The 20329-nt window shown below is 51.6% G+C and overlaps 1 protein-coding gene across 1 annotated transcript in view; it reads right to left on the bottom strand.

Moving 5' to 3' along the window:
• Positions 1-20329, bottom strand: part of LOC136398569 (E3 ubiquitin-protein ligase parkin-like) — a 719582-nt gene that overhangs the window by 27400 nt on the left and 671853 nt on the right. The window contains exon 8 of the mRNA XM_066372747.1: positions 4222-4308. Coding sequence (XP_066228844.1) covers positions 4222-4308 — 87 coding nt within the window. The remainder of the gene's footprint in view (positions 1-4221; positions 4309-20329) is intronic.

Genomic DNA, 20329 nt, shown 5'->3' with positions numbered 1-20329 from the left:
AGGGAAGCATTTTGGTGTGTCGAGTGCATATTGGAAGTGTAGACAGCTGTCTGAGAGTTTAGAGAAGGCGGTGGGGCAGGCTGACAGCTTCATGGAGGAGGTGACATTATCTGGGTCTTGAAGGTTGAGTAGGAGCTTGGCAGGCAGGAATGGGTACACTCCCCTTAGGCACTGTAGACTTATTAACAAGAGAGAGCAGTCACTGTTCCCAAGCTACCTTGGTCAGGCACAGCCACTAAAACCCAGTTTCCTGTGTGGCTTTGTGCAGCGCCATTAAAAACCTGGAAGGCTCAGTCTGCCCTTCCTGTTGAACAGGGAGAGTAAGAGCAACAACTTAAGAGCCACTGGGAGAAGGAATCCATTTGTGTGGTTTGCAAGAGCGAATGTCTACTGACGAGAGAGCCTCCAGAAGGGACGCGTGGAAGGGAATGGAGCGCGGGCAGGAGAACAGCCCGGCACTAACAAGAGGAAGCCAGGGACCGGGACCCTCATTAGCCTGCGGCGGATCGATCTTCTGTCACCGATCTCCCAACTCCAGGCAGTTTCTGTGTAAAGCTTTTCAGTGTTTAAGAAGCAATTTATTTATTTTTAATTAATCAATTAATTAATTAATTAATTTAGGGGGTTTTTTTTGAAGTGAGAAGCAGAGAGGGAGACAGACTCTCGCATGCGCCCGACTGGGATCCACCCAGCATGCCCACCAGGGGGCGATGCTCTGCCCATCTGGGGCGTTGCTCTGTTGCAACCGGAGCCATTCTAGCGCCTGAGGCAGAGGCCATGGAACCGTCCTTTGCGCCTGGGCCAACTTTGCTCCAATGGAGCCTTGGCTACGGGAGGGGAAGAGAGAGAGAAAGAGAGAGGAAGGAGAGGGGGAGGGTAGAGAAGCTTCTCCTGTGTGCCCTGGCCAGGAATCGAATCTGGGACTTCCATACACCAGGCCAACGCTCTACCACGGAGCCAACTGGCCAGGGCCTAAGAACCGATTTAAAACCAATTTTTAGCTTGCTTTTTTTTTTTTTTTAATATTGTATTAGTTAAAAAAAAGCCTTAAGTTTAGGGTCAAAGAGTGTAAGTGACAGGAAGAGGCTGACAGGCACCTGGAGACAGGGGGCTCACCTGGCAGATAAGGTGACAGCAAAGACCAGAGCTGCTCGGCTTTGGGGAACACAGAAAGAGTAGTCACAAACGCTAAAATAAAACACCGCTCGGAGTGAATTGCGTTGAAAGGAAATGTGAAGAGGGCCGATGAGGGTATTTAGCTAGTATCACAAAATTCAGCTAGGAGGCTGCAACCGAAGCTGTCAGTTTCGGGGTGGGAGGGGGGTCGCTGCGATTGGATGTTCATCGTCAGACGTGTGGCGTGCCGTCCTTGGGCACTCACATCGATGGGACCACACAGGTCACCCGCCTAGAGACTGCTGCCGCTTGAGAGGAGTGGAGAGAATGGGAAGCAAAATGGCCTCATTAAAGTACAAACTCTTCCTTCTCTCGCCAAATGGAACTGGGCCTTTCAGTTTGGTGATGAACTGGCCTGTCTGGTCTCATCTCGCTCCATGTCTGAGAGGAGTGGCAGCTGAAATAAGGACACCCTGGAGACCTGGTAGATTAGCTCAGAGAGAATATACTGTGTTCTGCATTCCCCCCTCTTCTTCACTACTCCTGGAAGGCTGTCCCCCATGGGCTGTGTCCCGGGGGTCCCTTGCAGCTGGTAGTCAGCTGGGTGTGGCCAGTGGGAGACAGCGGCAAGATCAGAGGGTGGGAGAGAGGAGTCATATGTCCATCCTCCTTCCTTCCTGCTCTGTCCCCTTCCCGGTGACACTGGATCGTCTGCGGCTGCCCTCCCACCTGCGGGCCACGTCCCCACAGCTCCGGCTAACAGGGTCAGTCCCCACGTGACACCACGAGGCCTAGGTCAGTCATGGCTCCCCACTGGACTCTGATGAGGCCCTCCACCTCAAGTTTGGGACCCTAGCCCACCACTGTGGGCCACCCTGATGCCTTTGACAGGTCATTGCCTCTGTTCTCAGACAGCAGTGGCCAGAAGACCTTTTCAGTTGTTGGGTGACTTGCTTTGTTTTCAAACGAGAGGCGTACGAGGCTGGCCAGTGACCAGAGCTAGCGGCAGGAAGGAGCCTCACGGCAGGGAGGTCTTGTCGTAGGGACAGCTCTTCTCGGACTCCTCCTTGGTGAGCCGTCTCCTGAATTGACTATCCCTCCTCTGAATTCCCGTCCTGTTGACGGGCTGTGCAACCATGCGGCATCTAATACGGTCAGATAAACTTCATGAGATCGGGGACTTTATTCCCAGAGCCTACAACAAACTTAGCCGAGCAGAGAGGTTTAGTAAATACGCCTTGAACGAATGAAAGAGTCTTTTTCTCTACAGACGCCACCATCGCACGACAAACACCTATTGAATGCCTCTGTACCGGAGGCTGTCTTGGGCCTGACCATGCAGAGATGGACAGATGGACAGAACTGCCTCGATGAAGAAGATTCTTGCCTGTGTACCTTTGTCCATGCAGCGCCTTCTGCTGGAATGTTCTTTATCATCTCGAGTTCACTGTCCTCTTGACAAACGGGCTCACCCTCCGTGACGTTTCCAGGGAAGCATTCTACAGATTTATCAGCTTCTAAACTTGGTTTAGCATATTACTATCATTGTTTATGTCCTGTAAGTCCTCTCTGTGGCTCTTCTATGAGCCTCTGAAGAGAAATATACTTGTCTGCCCTTTTCCCCCCAGCAGTATACAAACACTCAATTTAATGTCCGCTAATTGATGGTGTCTGCAGACACTGGCCCCTTGGTACTTGGTTGTATATGCTTAAGCCAGCTCTACCTTCCTCCCACTTTCCCCAGTTGAACATTAAGGCTTTCATGACTTCAAAAAAAAAAAAAAAATATTGGGCTGCCTCAATCTTGAATAACAAGGTTGGCTGGTTCCTCTTGAAGGGAGAGCGTGAAGGAGATTGCTGGGTGGGTAGGCGCCTTGACAACTTTATGTCAAACAACGCTATTCTTTTCCTGACAGCTGCTGTTTTAGAATGCACAGTTGCTGGGGTATCACTTTTTGGAAGCCTTTGTCCACATCTATGATCATGAAAGCATGTGGATGTCAGTTGTGAGATGAACTCTATTTCTAGAGCCTTAGGCTTTATGGTCTGGGCTATAGTGATCAGAGGCGGCAGGGGGCAGGAGAAGAATTGTGGTCTCAGGATTATTATTATGTCTGACATCGGTGCCCAGCGAGCTCCCATTTGAATACTCCTGGGCTAAAAAATAAAATCAATAGAAAGAGCTTTCGCTGCCTCTCTGCTACAGGAACGGCAGTCCGGTCCTCAACACCCCCATGTGCTCACGGCCCACTTTTTAGGAGCTGGTGAGAAGACCCCAGTCCACGAATTCTGTTTCTTTAATCATGCTAACACAGATAAACACACCCACAGAATCCTTACAGGGAGAGACTTGCTTATGCCCCAACTTTACAGCGCTCAGATGTTTAAAATTCTCTCCCGTAAAACTAAAATGTTCTGGAATTCCTGGGTTGATTTATGAGGTTCCTGTCAATAAAATGACTAAAGAATTTATCGGGGTGGATTTGGTGTTTAAACCCTTTTAACATCTATATATCAGGAGGGAAGGAATGAGCGAATTCATCAGCGGTGCTGGAGGTTTTATTCTTTTCCCCTAAGGCTCGGTTGATCATAATTAATAAATAAAAGAAAATGGATTTGTGTTCCCCTAAGTCTGATAAAGCCCGTCGGAGAGCGAGGCTCAGTAAACAACGTTCTTTACCTAATCAAGACTGAAATACGATCTTGCACCGTTTCATGCTATTGCTAAATAACGATGTCCCTGCATCATATAATACTTCTTCATTGCATCCATCTAGCTGATTTGGCCAAAGATTCTAAGTAAAGACACTCTTGCTAAAAAAATAAATATGGGATTAGCATTGATAACTCTGGCTGAGAGGTCATTAAACTGTATCCCCTCTCCTCTCGAGACCCCTCTGACTCAGGGACCCAGTACCCCTCGTCCGTAGACCTCTGGGAAACATGACCATGGAAGTACCCCCACGGGGCGCAGGGGCCACAGCCCCGTTTCCATAGCGGCAGGCTGCCACTCTTGTTGATTCTGCAGAGTGGACTCCTCAGGGACCTTCAGGAAAGAGCTCCTGCCTCCCGCCCACACCCCGAGCTTGGAGGGGTCCCCTTCACCTGAGTGGCTGCTCCGAAGGCGGAGGCAGAGGGGCCGCTGCAGTCACCGTCGTGGGGGGCCTCCTTGCAGTCCCGGCAGAACTCGAGCTGCGGAAGAACACAGGGGAGTCAGAGCCCGCGGCCAGACCGCTGCCTCCCTCCTGGGCTCAGTGCATGCATGCCTCCGGCCAGACCACGCCTCCCCCTCCTGGGCTCAGTGCATGCATGCCTCCGGCCAGACCACGCCTTCCCCTCCTGGGCTCAGTACACGCGTGCCTCCGGCCAGACCACGCCTTCCCCTCCTGGGCTCAGTACACGCGTGCCTCCGGCCAGACCACGCCTCCCTCTCCTGGGCTCAGTGCACGCGTGCCTCCGGCCAGACCACGCCTCCCTCTCCTGGGCTCAGTGCACGCGTGCCTCCCGCCAGACCACGCCTCCCTCTCCTGGGCTCAGTGCACGCGTGCCTCCGGCCAGACCACGCCTCCCTCTCCTGGGCTCAGTACACGCGTGCCTCCGGCCAGACCACGCCTCCCTCTCCTGGGCTCAGTACACGCGTGCCTCCGGCCAGACCACGCCTCCCTCTCCTGGGCTCAGTGCATGCGTGCCTCCGGCCAGACCACGCCTCCCTCTCCTGGGCTCAGTGCATGCGTGCCTCCGGCCAGACCACGCCTCCCTCTCCTGGGCTCAGTACACGGATGCCTCCGGCCAGACCACGCCTCCCTCTCCTGGGCTCAGTGCACGCGTGCCTCCGGCCAGACCACGCCTCCCTCTCCTGGGCTCAGTACACGCGTGCCTCCGGCCAGACCACGCCTCCCTCTCCTGGGCTCAGTACACGGATGCCTCCGGCCAGACCACGCCTCCCTCTCCTGGGCTCAGTGCATGCATGCCTCAGGCCAGACCACGCCTCCCTCCTGGGCTCAGTACACGCGTGCCTCCGGCCAGACCACGCCTCCCTCTCCTGGGCTCAGTGCATGCATGCCTCCGGCCAGATCACGCCTCCCTCTCCTGGGCTCAGTGCATGCATGCCTCCGATGGGAGCGGTGGTTTCTGTGCCGAGGTACTTTGTGCAAAGAGAAAGGTACGTTTAGATGGGACTGTTCACTCGTTGCTAAGAGTGAACGTCCCAAGCACCGCAGTCGGGTTTTGCCAATGGAGTGGCATTTCCTTTGCTAAAGGCGTTTCTTGTGCAGCAGGAGAACGGGTAACGCATATAAATACCCGTGGCAAAGTGTTATTGGGGTTAGAAGACGAGAAAAATAGTTTCATTCCACAATTCCACATCTGATATTTGTTCACACACGTAGGGTTTTATATGTTCATGTTTGTGGACTTAGTTTTGTACTGAAAGGCTCTTATGGAACGGAGAAATGCGCTGTTAAGGGCGAATCGTATCCCTCACAGATTCAAACGTTGAAGCCTTTTTTTTTTCCTCCCTCAAAGTAGAAAACTTTATTTTTTTATTGAGGTAGAGCTGAGCTTCAGGGATACAACATAACAGGTCAGTATTTGCAGATGTTACAAAAGGATCATCATGATGTCTAATGAACCTGTCACCATATTTAGTTATAGATTTTTTTTTCTTGTGATGAGAACTTTTAAGATCTACTGTCGTAGCTGATTTCGAAGACACAACGCAGTGGTAGCGACTATGGTCAGCATGCTGTACACGACACCCCATGACTTACTCCTGGTATAACTGGAAGTTTGTACCTTTTGACTCTTTCCACCCATTTTTCCCACCTACCACCCTCCACCTCTGCCAACCAACAGTCTTCTTTGTGTCCATGAGCCTGGTTTCTGTTTGTTTGTTTTTAGATTCCTCATATACGTAAAATCGTATGGTATTTTTGTCTTTCTCTGTCTGACATTTTCACTGAGCGTAACACCCTCAAGGTCCACCCATGTTGTCACCAATGGCAAGATTTCGTTCTTTTTTTATGGCTGAGTAATATTCCATGACACATGTCACATTTTCTTTATCCAGCCATCCACTGATGGACACTTAGGTTGTTTCCATATTGTGGCTGGGGTGGATAACGCTGCCGTGTACATGGGAGTGCGTGTGTGTGTGTGTGTGTGTGTGTGTGTATATATATATATAGATGTAGTCTTTCTGGTTTCTTCAGATAAATAATACTCAGAAGTGGAATTGCTGGGTCCTATGGTAGCTCTACTCTTAATTTCTTGAGAACCTTCCATAACACTTTCCATAGTGGCTGTACCAATTTACATTGTCACCAGCAAGGCACAAGGGTTCCCTTCTCTTCACATCCTCACCAACACTGGTTCTTTTGTGTCTTTTTGATAATAGCCATTCTGACAGATGTGAAGTGACAGCTTGCGGTGGCTTTAATTTGCATTTCTCTGGTGATTGGCGATGTTGAGCATCTATCTTTTCATGTTCCTTTCCGGGTAGGAACAACCCAGTTCTGCCCTTCTGTGTTTCTCTCCTGTGAGTCTCCTTTCGTCATTTGAGCATTTCATATCGGACACTCTTGGCCACCCAGTGTGTGGGGTTCTCCCCCACAACTACAAGCAGCAAGTCTCTGACACCAGCTGGTTTCCTATAATTTAACTGAACTCTAACCCTATCTACCCAGAGACAGCACCAGATCTCGCATGGAATGGCTCAGTCCACAAGACAGCTCCCTCCCACCCCCTCTGCGACGCCAGCTGCAAACTCCGGTCCCCTGGACTTCCGAGTGACCAGCCATAGATCGGGTATTCCAAAGACCCCCTGCTCCAGGCTCGGTCAGTTTGCAGAGAACTGAGGGGAACGACTGACCAGTATATTACAGAACACGGTAAAGAACACAGATAAACACCCAGATTAATAGATACATAGGGTGAGCCCCGGGAGGGTCCCGAGCACGGGAGCGTCTGTCTCCGTGGAGCTGGGGTGTGCTGCTCTCTCACTGTGGGTGTGCTCGCTACCCTGGAAGCTCCCTGCACCCCGTACTATTGGGGTGTTATGGAGACTTCCTCACGTAGGCATGGGCGATTACTAAGTCTGTTTCCAGCCCCCTTCCTCTCTCTGGAGGATGAGAGCTGAGGCTGGAAACCGAGGTCCTAATCATGGCTTGGTCTTTCCGGTGACCAAACCCACCCAAGAGCCGTCCAGGACCCCACCGGAGTCTAACCAGGACCAATGACGTTCCGACTGGTCTCATCACTTAGGAAATGACAAGGGTTTTAGGAGTTCTGTGTCAGGAACTGGGGGCAGAAAACAATTCTTTTCTGTTATCTCATAGACCTCCTAGGTCAAATGTATTCCTAGGTGTTTTATTTTTGATGTAATTGTCAGTGAAATTGTTTTCTTAATCTCTTTCTTATCATCGTTCATGATTAGTGTATAGAAACACATCAGGTTTCTGTCTATTAATTTTGTTTTGCAACTTGACTGAAATCATTGATTAGTTCTATCAGTTTTCTTTTGTTGGCATCTTTAGGGTTTTCTATATTTAATATCATGCCACTTGCAAATAATGACAGTTTTACTTCTTTCTCTCCACTTTTACTTGCCTAGTTGCTTGGGCTAGGACTTCTAAACCTATTGAATAAAAGAAGTGACAGTGAACGCCTGTGTCTTTATTCCTGATATTCGACGAAACACCTCTAACTTTTCACTGTTGAGTAGGGTGTCAGCTGTGGCTTGTCCCCTATGGCCTTGATTATGTTGAGATATGTTCCCCATATGCTCAGTGTGTTGACAGGTTTTATCATAAATGGATGTTGAATTTTGTCAAGTCTTTTCCTGCATCTATTGATATAATCACATGATTTTTATTGTTCACTTTGTTTATGGGGTGTATCATGTCGATTGATTTGTAGATACTCAACCACACCTGCATCCCTGGGACAAATCCCACTGGACTATGGTGTGCAATCCTTTTAATGGGCTGCTGGACTCAGTCTGCTAATATTTTGTTGAGGATGTTTGCATCTATGTTCATTGGGGATGTGGGCCTGCAGTTTTCTTTACTTTCTGCCTCCTTGTCTGGTTTTGATGTCAGGGTGATGCTGGTCTATCACATGAGTTTGAAGGGTTCCCTGTTCCAGAATCTCTTACAAGAGCTTGAGAAGGAACCGAGGCCCCAGGCCCCGGCGGAGCTCTGAGCAGCCAGCCAGCCGTGTGTCCCAGCCACAGCTCCAGGGACCGAGGCCCCAGGCCCCAGCGGAGCTCTGAGCAGCCAGCCAGCCATGTGTCCGAGCCACAGCTCCAGGGACCGAGGCCCCAGGCCCCGGTGGAGCTCTGAGCAGCCAGCCAGCCATGTGTCCGAGCCACAGCTCCAGGGACCAAGGCCCCTCGGTGGAGCTCTGAGCAGCCAGCCAGCCATGTCTCCGAGCCACAGCTCCAGGGGACCCTCCAACCCCTGGCTGAGCTGCCTCAGCTGACCCCACAGGCAGCAGAGACTAACTTCTTCACAGGGCTCTGCTCGGACGACAGGTTTGTGGGGAAAACCAAACAGAGCCAAACGGGGACCAGACTGTTTTAAATCACTAAGGTTCGGAGGTTTTTCTTTTTCTTTTTGTACACAGCAACAGAGAACTGACACAGTGATGGGGACAGTGTCTGGAAAACTCAAAAAACTCCTGGATATACCTGGACGTTTCCCAGTGAACACTTTATAACAGAAGCCAGGAATTTAGCTCTGTTTTGCTTAAGATAAGACTGACTTGAACTGATAAACAAAACCCAAAGCAAACAGGATGGAGAAAAAGAGAGCTTTCTCCCTTAGAGTGCCCCAGTCCTCCCTGCTCGGGAGAGAGCAGGCCGCCTGACGGGTATCCCGGGTGAGGTCATCCCCACAGGGGGCTAGGTGTCCTGTGCGAGGTCGTCCCCACGGGGATGGGGGTGGGTGTGTGTCCTGTGCGAGGTCGTCCCCATGGGGGGGTGGGTGTCCCGGGTGAGGTCATCCCCAGGGGGCTGGCTCCCTCCTTGCCTACGGCCAGGTGTCAAGGTCCTCGCTGTAACAGCTCACCTGGAACGACCTAACCTCGGCACCTACCAGCAGGAAAGGCAAGGCTCCATGAGGACAGCCCCCCTCAGACGTGCCCGGGCCCATCTGCCAGCTGGGTTTTCAGAGCGCGAGTCTCAACTATCTCCTCACAGCGAAGTCACTGAATCCAAGGTTTGTGGGGAACACATGCCATTCAAAGGCTCAAGTGGGGCAGAGCGCTGTGTGTTGTTAGCATGTCCTTATGCAAATCACCCATACCCCCCAAGTTTTAAATTTCTGACACTTTTCTTTTCCCTGAACTGGAAGCTAAGCCAGTGAACAGTGCACAACTTGAATCCTAGGACTTCCGATCATTCTGCTGCCCCGTGCTGTCCCGGAGGACCGGGTCTGAGTGGCGGTGGCTGGGCGGAGCACACACATGGTTTCCCCACGCCTTCCTGCAGAGGGGAGTCCGGTCCCGGGTCCTGCGGAGTGGCTCGCATCTCGCTAGCTCGTGGAGCAGACAGAAAACCAGTCTCATGGAAGAGGAACACCCCAGAGCTTGACCTGTGTGTCGAACAAATAGGCCTTTCCTGACACAGAAAGTACCTTTCACACGGGCACTAAGAGAAGAGGATCAAAAAGAGAAAAAAAAAGAGGACGTGAAAGCGAACCTCCAACCACTACAATACGGCAACGGCAAGCAAAAGCCTCAAAAACGTGCTATGGCAGTTCAACGGTGACGCGCCTGCTAGTTTGCTTCTCTTTAGAGAGAAGAACTTGGATTTAGTTCTATCAAGCAGTGGGCTTGTTTACTTAAATAACTCCAATCCATCTCGCACAAAACGAGGAGGTCTCCAGAAAGTCTTGAAGTGGTCTCGAAAATGGGCAGGCTTCTACTTACATCGTGCAGAACTCGAGACTGTCCACAAAGGGCTGTCCAAACGCTCAGGCCTTCAGCGCCCAGTCTGTGTACCAAGGCACGCCGGGAGGCCCCAGCAGGCCCACACGGTGCTGTGGGACCTGTGACACGCTTGTGGAGTGCACAGGCCCACTCAGCATCTGCTGGACACTGTGTGACTTACCCACCCAGGGGTTCACGGTGTTCGTGTCCACTGTGCCACCCTCCTCCTGATGGCGTCATAGCCACCCTCCTGATGACGCCATAGCCACCCTCCTCCCGATGACGCCACAGCCACCCTCCTCCCGATGACGTCATAGCCACCCTCCTGATGACGTCATAGCCACCCTCCTGATGACGTCATACGTTTGCAAAGCTGGGTTTGTGCAGGCTACTGTGATTAACACAACAACAGTCACCAAGCAAATGACAACCACCATGTGAACGTCTATTTGGAACATGGGACATAGTTAATTAAGGATGAATTACACAGCCTGACCTGTGGTGGCACAGTGGATAGAGCGTCAACCTGGAACACTGAGGTCGCCGGTTCAAATCCCATGGTGGAGGCGCATAGGAGAAGCAACTACTACGAGCTGATGCTTCCTGTTTCTTCCCTCACCCCCTCTTTCTCTAAAATCAATAAATAAAATCTTAAAAAAAAAATGAAATAATATATTTTCTCCAATTTACGTGAACTATTTTTTGTTAAGTGATGATTACACTACTAAGACATTACTTATATTTATATTATTTGGACCAAAATATTAAAAATGAAAACAAAACTCTTTAGGCGTATCCTTTGGCGGAAAAGCACCGAGAGAAACTGACAGAGCGGCTCAGTGCACAGGGACCCGGGGGTGGGGGTGAAGTCTGGAGACTGCGGTCCAGGCAGTCCCTGAGTGCTCTGAGATACCGCCAGGGGCCAGTCTGCAAACACTGCGCCCGGGACGGCCGTTTCTGGAGAAAGAACCGGAGGAGAAGCAGACGGGTCTGGAGTTTCGGGTTCCCGGCTGCTCCGCCTGCCCCGCCTGCCCCTCCCCTGCTGCGCCCGGATCTCGCGTTAACCGAGGGCTGCGATCCACCCAGAGGCTCGCTCTTACCTCCCCGCAGCCTCCTGCTCGCTGACGTCACAGCTGTCTTAGGAGGAAACACCGAGTGGAAAAGACCATTATAGCTGTCGCTCCATAGTGTACTTCTCCCGGACTATTTTTTCTTGAGAGAGATCTCACAAATTCCTCCCAGTTTTAAACATGATTTTTAAAGCCCTTTAAAAATTTATGAAAGTAATAATGTATTCTTGAGGTTCTCTGAGCCCTACCCCCTTATTAAATTTGATTAAAAGGCAATATATAGGAACTGTATTATCTTAGCTCCTGTGAAGATAGTGTTGTGTGTCAACGCGGCTAGTTTATAGTCTCCAGTTATCGAATCAAATACTAACCTAGGTGTTTCTGTGAAGGGTGGCGCAGGTCTCTAAGATCTATACTCAGTTTCCTTCAAGGAGGAGAGGTGATCCTAGATCAGGGGTCTCCAAACTACGGCCCGCGGGCCACATGCGGCCCCCTGAGGCCATCTATCCGGCCCCCGCCGCACTTCCGAAGGGGCACCTCTTTCATTGGTGGTCAGTGAGAGGAGCATAGTTCCTATTGAAATACTGGTCAGTTTGTTGATTTAAATTTCCTTGGTCTTTATTTTAAATATTGTATTTGTTCCCGTTTTTTTTGTTTTTGTTTTTTTTTTTTACTTTAAAATAAGATATGTGCAGTGTGCATAGGGATTTATTCATAGTTTGTTTTTTTTTAATAGTCCGGCCCTCCAACGGTCTGAGGGACAGTGAACTGGCCCCCTGTGTAAAAAGTTTGGGGACCCCTGTCCTAGATCCTCTGCACGGGCCTGACACAATCCATTGACAGGTTTTAAGGGCAGAGCCAATGTTTCGCCGAGAAGGAGAAAGCCCGTCTGTGGACAGCAGCTTCCGGCTGCACCTGAGAGTCCCAGCCCGTCCGTCCTGGTGGCCTGCCCGTGGCGTTCAGACTTGCCTAGCCAGCCCACCACCACATGGGCCAATTCCTCGTAATCAATCTCTTTCTCTAGGTATGTCGATATAAATACAGACACGGAGGTATCGCTCTACCTGTATGCATCTATAAGTCCGTGGGGACAGCTGAGCGTGTCTGTAAACCTATATTGTATCTGTATCTATGTCCATATCATTTCCAACATTCCTTCAAAAAAATTTCACTAGGTCAGTTTATTTTTATTAGGTCAGTTAGTCTTTTGAAAAGGACTGATGTAAAAAAAACAAAAAACGATCTGAATTTTCTATGTGATTTGCAACGCTGCCATTCAAATTTCTTTCCATGTTTGTTTTTAATTCCAAGTACCCACAGGGCAATTGCTCCTAGAATTCAACACCAGGGTCAAGTTCATCACTGCCGACAGGGTGAGTGTTTCCCTTTATTGGACGCTGAAACTTTGTAATCCAATACATTTTTGTTTCCTCTTTGGGGTTAGCTGCCTGGGAGGTTGGGGCCAGTTTCTCACTCAGCTGTTGTCCTAGCCCATCCTCGGTGCCTAAGGTGAGGAATACAATTTTAAGACCACTGTTGACTAAAGGATGAATTCCATAGGGTGACTTTTTTTTCCTATAAGTATTATAATAGCCAAACTATTCTTGCTCTTCAAGTCATATTTTTGCCTTGCAATTAATATGTGTTAAATATTTACTTTTATGATAAATAAAGTCTTGGATGTGGAGAACATATGAGATAATAGCATATTCTGATACAGGAAGTCACATAGTAGATAATTAGATTTTTAAAAATCAGATATAGTTTAGTGTTTAGAAGTGAAGCCTCGAAATCAGAGGGTCCTGGAGTGAGTCATTTATTATCTGTGTGATCCTAATATCATTTTGCTTTAGATTTTTTTTGTGTGTGTGTATCTATAAAGAAGAAATAATATGATAATGAACATTTCACACAGTTTCTAGTACACAGTAAACACAATAAATGTGTTTTTTTTTATAGAATTGTAGTTTTATTTTGAGAGAAAGACAGGAAAGGAGAGAGATGAGAAGCATCAACTAATAGTTGTAGCACCTTAGTTGTTGTTCATTGATTGCTTTCTCATCTGTGCCTTGACCACAGGGGCTCCAGCTGAGCCAGTGACCCCTTGCTCAAGCCAACAACCTTTGGGCTCAAGCCAGTGACCTTGGGAACATGTCAATGATCCTGTGCTCAAGCTGGCAACCTCAGGGTCTCGAACCCAGAACGCCAATGTCCTAGGTTGATGCTCTATCCACTGCGCCACCAACAGTCAGGCCGATTTTTATAAACAACAAAATCCACAGAAAAGTAAGGTGAAATTAAAGCACCTTGTTCATGAAAGCAATTCCCAGTACTCTGATAATAACTGCTGTTGTTTGCAAGTCCTGAATAAAACCGAGGACCTCCTCGGAGACACCAGGATCCGCAGCTCCTCAGAGCTGGTGCACAGAGAGGGATGCTGGCTTCACTTAGCTCAGGTATCTGCAGAGGGGCCTTCACTGTCAGTCCTCTTAGTCCGGTGCTACCAAACAGCTGTACGGACGGCCCGTCACACTCATCATTCAATATCTTGTCAGTCGAGAAGTCACCTGACTGATGTTCGAGTTTGATTTCCCATATGCTCATCGTGGAGACAATCGGAAGGAGATGTATGCGTGCATTCTCCTTGCATGGCAGGGAATCGAGGAACAGCTCCCAGTGCCAACGGAATGCTCCCCGGCTGCTGATCAATAAGGCTGAGGGCCAGTCGGTACCTGCAAGTGACGACCCTCAGAATAAGCGCTGGCTCCTTCAAGTTGGATGATCTCTACGCAAAAGCCCAAAGGTCATTGTGCCTGTTTCCCGTCATGGCGGCAGCTATTCCAAAAGCATTTGATCACGTGGTATTCATTTTCCTTGCACGACTGCACCGTTCGGTGTTGGGAGGTCAGGAGAGAATCAAACGTCATCTCGGGACCCTGGACTCTATAGTCAAGGCCCAGGGTAACGTCAGAAGCATCACCCATCTGTACTTCTCTGGGGACAGGTGGGCTGTGTTTCTTTTAGGTGTGTGACTGTCCAGAAGATGGCAGCAGTGATTTAAGGGACCGGGCCTTCTCTCTGTGTTAAATACAATGTATCAAAAGAGTAAGGCTCCCCGTGGGGGACCCACTGCTCACAGATGCAAAACAGATGCAAAACTGGTTCTGACAAGACCGGTGGGCCACAGAAGGACGGACGGAAGTGGTGTTCGATTAGAATGCACTGAGACACAATTATGAAAAAGACGAAAGTCAGCTTATTTTCTTTCAAGTTGAGCATCTTAAAAATCACAGGCCCTCGTGGTGAGACGCAGCCCAAACCCGCCAGGCTGCACATGCACACAGGCTGGGGCACTCTTTCAACGTGCCATCCGTCCCCAAAGGGCTACAGATGAATCGTTTCAGGGAGGCTGAATGCCTCTTAAGTAGCTGAAGTCCTCTATGTCTGTCGAACGCTGTACTAATCACCAAGGATGGCGAAACACCGCCCTCTAGACCCCCACAAAGTTCTGGGACACCGATCCCTACCCCAACCCCCCCAAACTGGTTTTGTTTTAGACTCGCTGCCGTGAAAAGGACTCTTATTTCCTTGGCTTAATTTCCATTTAATGGGAGTGCATCAGAGAACCCCGAATGTCCCCTCTTCCAACACCATTATCCGTGTCATCCCATGCCTGCGAGCACCAGCTCAATCTTCATGTTGTATTACCGTATTTCCCCATGTATGAGATGCTCCCATCTATAAGATGCGCCTTAATTTTGGGGCCCAAAATTTGAAAAAAAATATTTCATAAAGTTATTGAACTCAAGTTTTATTCATCATAAAATTCATACAACTCCTCATCACTGTCAAAACTCCCATCCATGAGCTTGTCCTCATCTGTGTCTGATGATGAATCACTGTCTTCGTATGTTGCCTCATCCTCAGTACCATCTATGGCATTTGAAATGCCACACCCATTGTATAAGACGCACCCAGTTTTTAGACCCCAAAATGTTTGGGAAAGGTGTGTCTTATACATGGAGAAATATGGTACTTGATGCACCTGTTGTGAGGATGATCTAGAACTGTGATGGCAAACCTTTTCATAAAAACCGCCCACTTTTGCAGTGCTGGTCAACCCGGTCTATCCCACCCACTAGTGGGCGTTCCAGCTTTTATGGTGGGCCATTTTGCGGCACCGTTTGGTTGCTCCACTAACACACACCATGAAATCTGGAACACCCACTGGTGGGCGGGAGAGACCAGGTTGACCAGCACTGCAAAAGTGGGCGGTTTTTATAAAAGGTTCGCCATCACGGATCTAGTAGAAAACTTGGTTACCATCTGTCCCAGGACCTGTTAGAGACCATGAGCTCGTGGACGGAGAGGCCATTTTCCCAGCTTCCCTTGGACAGGGTGGACTCAGAGCCTCCAGCTAAGAGAGGTGCCAGGAGGTGCTCCGCATGGCGAGGGGCTGCTCCAGGGATGGGAGGCTGGGAGCTCACCCGTCCGACTGTAAGCACAGACGGAGATGTTTCAACTGATTTCCCACTCCGACACAGACAGAGTTGTTATAAACTTAAAGCTCTTATTGGCCATTTATTTTTCCTTTTCTTCAGCAGCTTTACTGAGGTATAACGCACGTGGCAATGGGTTTTAAAATGTGGTCTACGTGCTGCGTGGGTCACACAGGCACCCAGCGCGACTCCAGAGCATGTATACAGCAGAGTGAAAAGTTGGTCCCCCTCCGTCCCCCATCAACCACAAAGCTTCCCAGAGACCATCACGCTCGCCTGTGGGCCTCTTCCCGGGAATGTTCATGCATTTGGGAATTAATATATAAGCTATTTCCAGACAAGAAGTGGTCTGTAGGAGGCCGCATTGTGTGCTGCGCTCTGCACCTTGCTTTTCACGTCACAGGCGTGCAGTGGGCGCAGGGTCAGGGCAGGCCGAGCGGCCCCATCTGTCGGAACAGCTGCGCACAGTCCTGAGCGAGAAGCAGGCGCGCTGCCCCAGGCTAGGGAGTGGGCACTAGCACCGGCCCTTCCTGACCTTTCGCCGTTATAGAGAGTCCCCTCCACGGGCCACTTGGCACACGTGAAGGTGAAATCTGAAGGAGACTTCTTTGGAAGTGAGACCGCTGGCTGTGCAGGCACATGGACCTCAACTTCTGACGGTGTCTGGGCACCTGCTCCCTCCCCACGGGGGAGGCTGGTCCCACTACCGCCGCCCAGCAGCCAGGGCTGTGAGGCCCGACCCCCACCTCCACAGCATGCTGCCTTTGTCAAACGCAGGCGTGGAAAGCAGCTCAGAGAAGTCACAGCACTTTGGCTAACACCTTCCTCGTGCTGTCATCACGGAAACACGTTCCCGGTCAAAGGAATAACTCTGAGTCACGCGGGAGTCTTGTGCGTATGGCTGGACCGGGGTCCAGAGCGGCCTGTGGTCGCTCTCACCTGTCATTCCCCTGCTCCTCCCGTCTGTGCTCAGTGACAGGGCGCAGGGGGCCTGCAGTCTCCTTGTTCATACTGGCCTGGGTTCAGCCTGTTTGTCGGAAAAGGACTTTAAGTGACTTTTTAGCTCGGTGGCTTGAAACACTGACAGCCAACAAATTGAAGGTCCAGGTGAGAGAGAAAGAAGATGGGAGACGAGGGGACATGGGGTTCAATGGCCCGTGGTTGTGTCCTGGGCTGTGACTCGAAGCAGAAAAGGCTCAGCGGGAATCACCCGGGACGGCAGTGACAGGTGTGATCTGTGGTGGTGACCCCCTCTCCCTCTTCTCCCCATTTCCTGTCTCTCTCTCTCTCTTTGCTGCAACCATGGGAAAGGGTGCTTTCTGCGGTGACGGTCCCCACCCCCATCCTCCAGCCTTCACGACTCCCCTCTTTTCTGAGGGCTGACGCAGGATGTGGCTGCAACCTGGGACGCTTGTGAGTATTGGAGGGTGACGCTCACGCCACCCAGGTTCATCTCCGGGAACTCCTCAGAGGGTGGGCGTCCGTCCCTGACAATCCCCTCGGGCCTCCGGCGAGGGTGGCGCAGTTTCTGCGTTCAGACCAGTGTGTCCCCGACCGTATGGAGGAGCATTTGGCTCCTTGCAGAAACGGAGCCCTGGTCGCAGAGTATCAAATTCAACACCACTTTCAAATAGTGCCATTCATTAGTGAGCGTGTTTGAATGCGGCCATTCATTAGTAAAATGCACAGCATATGTCTTCTATAATTTTTAACTGTTCCCCAATCCTCGTGACCTTACCATTTACAATCTGTGGGGAGGCACCAGACTCTGTAAAAATGATTACACGACGCCAGTTGAAATGTGAAATCCAAGCCATATGGCCATCTGAGCCCAATTTGTCCCTTGTGCCCGCGGGCATCCTTCTGCTCTCTGGCGCGGCAGGGGCCGCTGAGCGCTTCCCTGGAACACCTGGGCCCAGCCCAGGAGACGGGCCAGTCAGCTCTGGAAAGGCGCCAAAGCCTCATGTCTTAGGGACCTTTGTCTCTGGAGGCCTTGCGGCTTGTCAAGGGTTAAATTGTATGCTCAGCCATGGCTGTGCACTGAGCGATTCTGTGGGTGCCCAGGGAACACACCTGTTCCTGCCCCGCCCCGCGCAGCCTCCACCAAAGAGGTCGGGGTGTTTTTTCATAAGCGCTGCCTCTCTCTCACACACACTTCTATTACAGTGTTTGTCCTCGCTGTCAAACGACCCTGGGTCATTTCCCCTTCTATGTGGAGAGGGCCTGTATCGTGTTCATCTTCCTTTCCCCAGGACCCAGGGTCTGGAGCGCAGTCAGTGAGCTGTCTGTCTGTCTGTCTGCTGCACACCAGGTGCCGGCTCACGGAGCTCACGGCTCGGCTGGGAGGCAACGTTTATGGAGAACAGAGGGGCTAGAGAAGGAGACCATTCAGTCCGCGACTGTGTGCTGCACTGTCTGCAGCCGCCCAGCGAGAGGATCGGATGGGCTGACGGGCTGGGGTGGGGGTGGGGGGGCGAGGATGGCGTTTGCTTCTCTGCCCTACGATGTGCCCCATTCCCTCCCCGGCACCGGTCCCGCGGCCAGACCTCCCCCGCCACCCTGTGCGAACAACGCTCCGCCCCCTTCCCGACCTCCCTCCGCAGCCCTGCGCGGCCCACCGCGTAGCTCCGGCTGGGTACGTCGCACTCATTTAAACTGTAAATCAACTTCAAGTCCGCGTGATTATTGTTACATTGTTGGAGAAAAAGGATGCTGAGTTAAAAGAGTGGAAATTCAAAGAGTTAACTGGAGGGAGCAACAGTAAGGACGGTGCTGGGGGTGGGGGTGGGGGCCCTGCGCACCTGCGTGGCCGCCCCTTTCCCGGCCGCCCCGCCTCCCTTCCGGATCCCTTCGCCCAGAGACGCCAGGGTCCACGAGCGGGCCCTGCGCACCTGCGTGACCGCCCCTTTCCCGGCCGCCCCGCCTCCCTTCCGGATCCCTACGCCCAGAGACGCCTGGGCGTTCTTCACTGCTTGGCACTGACCTCTGATTCTCCCTGGAGCCGAGACCGCCTCACCCCGTTTGAGTTGGGGACCGTTCTGCGTCCCCAACAGTGCTGGTGCGTGTCTTGATCCTGCACACTTGTGTGTCAGTGTGTTTACTACAGTCTACCCACTCCGCGGTGGGCCTCTGGGGACACAGGCCACCCTCACCCGGGGCCTAGCCCAGCAGCTGTCACACAGGCAGAGATGGACAAACATTTGCAGGATAAAGCTAGAGAACTCTAAACTCCGAGGAACAGGACAGCACAGCGTCACGGGAACGCCGCCATGAGGCCAGCCAGGAGGGGGAGGAATGAGCAGAGGGCACTCGGCGAGGGGCACTCTTGCGTGAACTTGGAGCCCACGGTATTTGTCCAGTGATGCAGTCGCTAGCCAGGCTCAGAAGCTGAGGTCACAGGGGTGACAGGATACAGCAGGTGTCACGACTGAAGGACATGACTGGTTTGAAAATAGAAAAAGAAAATGAAAGGAGAGAATGAGGAAGAAAGAAGGAGAGGGGGCAGGAGTGGCAAGAATGCCCAGGACAACGGCAAGGCCCGGACACCCACATGTCTCCGAGGGCCCGGGTCTATGAGGAGGGCCGGCTCTGCAGGCTTTGGGAAGGCAGCGGTTTCCTGATGAGAGGAGGCTGCCCCGAGGAGCATGACCTACCAGCTCTTCATCTCCTGCGGTCCAGGGGGGGCGGAGTTGGGACTGAGAAGGCCTGGGACAATCGCTGTCCCTCAGGAGGAGTGGAGGGCAGCCCACAAGTGCGGGCTCAGAATCTGAGTTCCTCTCTCTCTTTTTTATTCAGTGAGAGGAGGGGAGGCAGAGAGACAGACTCCCACATGTGTCCTGACCAGGATCCACCTGGCAAGCCCACGAGGGGGCAATGCTCTGCCCATCTGGGGTGTTGCTCCTTTGCTCAACAACCAAGCTATTTTAGTGCCTGAGGTAGAGACCATGGAGCCATCCTCAGCGCCCGGGGCCAACTCACTCCAGTGAAGCCATGGCTGCAGGAGAGGTACGCTTCTGTTTACGTTCCTAACATGTCCTGATGTTCGTGGCTTGCTGCTTACTAACAGTGGGCATCTCCCACCGTTTCCTCCCCAGTCAGCAGCTGTGCCCCATGAGCGGACACGGGTGTCAGCCCAACGCACAGAAAGCAGATTCCCTCCGAGGCCCTGGGGGCAGAGCCCTCCCCCACCGTGCCTTCAATCAGGGTGACTCCCGAGGCCTGTGTTAGCTAAGATAAGACGGGGGGGGGGGTACGGGGGTGGCCGACCCCAAATGCCTGCAGGGACCTGAGAAATGTTATCTCTCAGCAACACACACCTTGCAGTGTCTTGCTAAAATGCAAAATGGAGCCCAGACTTAAAAGACTCCCCCCCCCGACCACATAAGTCCCCCCACACCCCCATTTGATTGCTTGGCTGAGGAAGGAGAAAGCAAGCTAATTAAGCCGCAGCCCCAGAGCCCGGGCCTGGACGGTGGGTCTCTGAGTGCGGTGGTGTGGATGAGGCAGAGACTGTGGGGGAGAGAAACGAAATGTCATCGACACGGTGCCTCGGGGCCAGTACCTTCTTGTCCCATATGGTAGCACAGGACACAGGCGTCCATTAAGCCAAGTGACAAAGGACAGTGTGCAGAGCTCACTCTGTGGAGCCGTCCTCCCTCATCGTCTGATGGACGACAGAGAACGCTGGTGCCCCCCCCTCCCCCTCCGGATTTGCTG

The sequence above is a fragment of the Saccopteryx leptura genome, chromosome 3 (assembly GCF_036850995.1).
Source record: "Saccopteryx leptura isolate mSacLep1 chromosome 3, mSacLep1_pri_phased_curated, whole genome shotgun sequence".
NCBI lineage: Eukaryota > Metazoa > Chordata > Mammalia > Chiroptera > Emballonuridae > Saccopteryx > Saccopteryx leptura.
The sequence above is the reverse complement of the archived record's forward strand: the minus strand, read 5'-3'. Positions and strand labels throughout refer to the sequence as shown.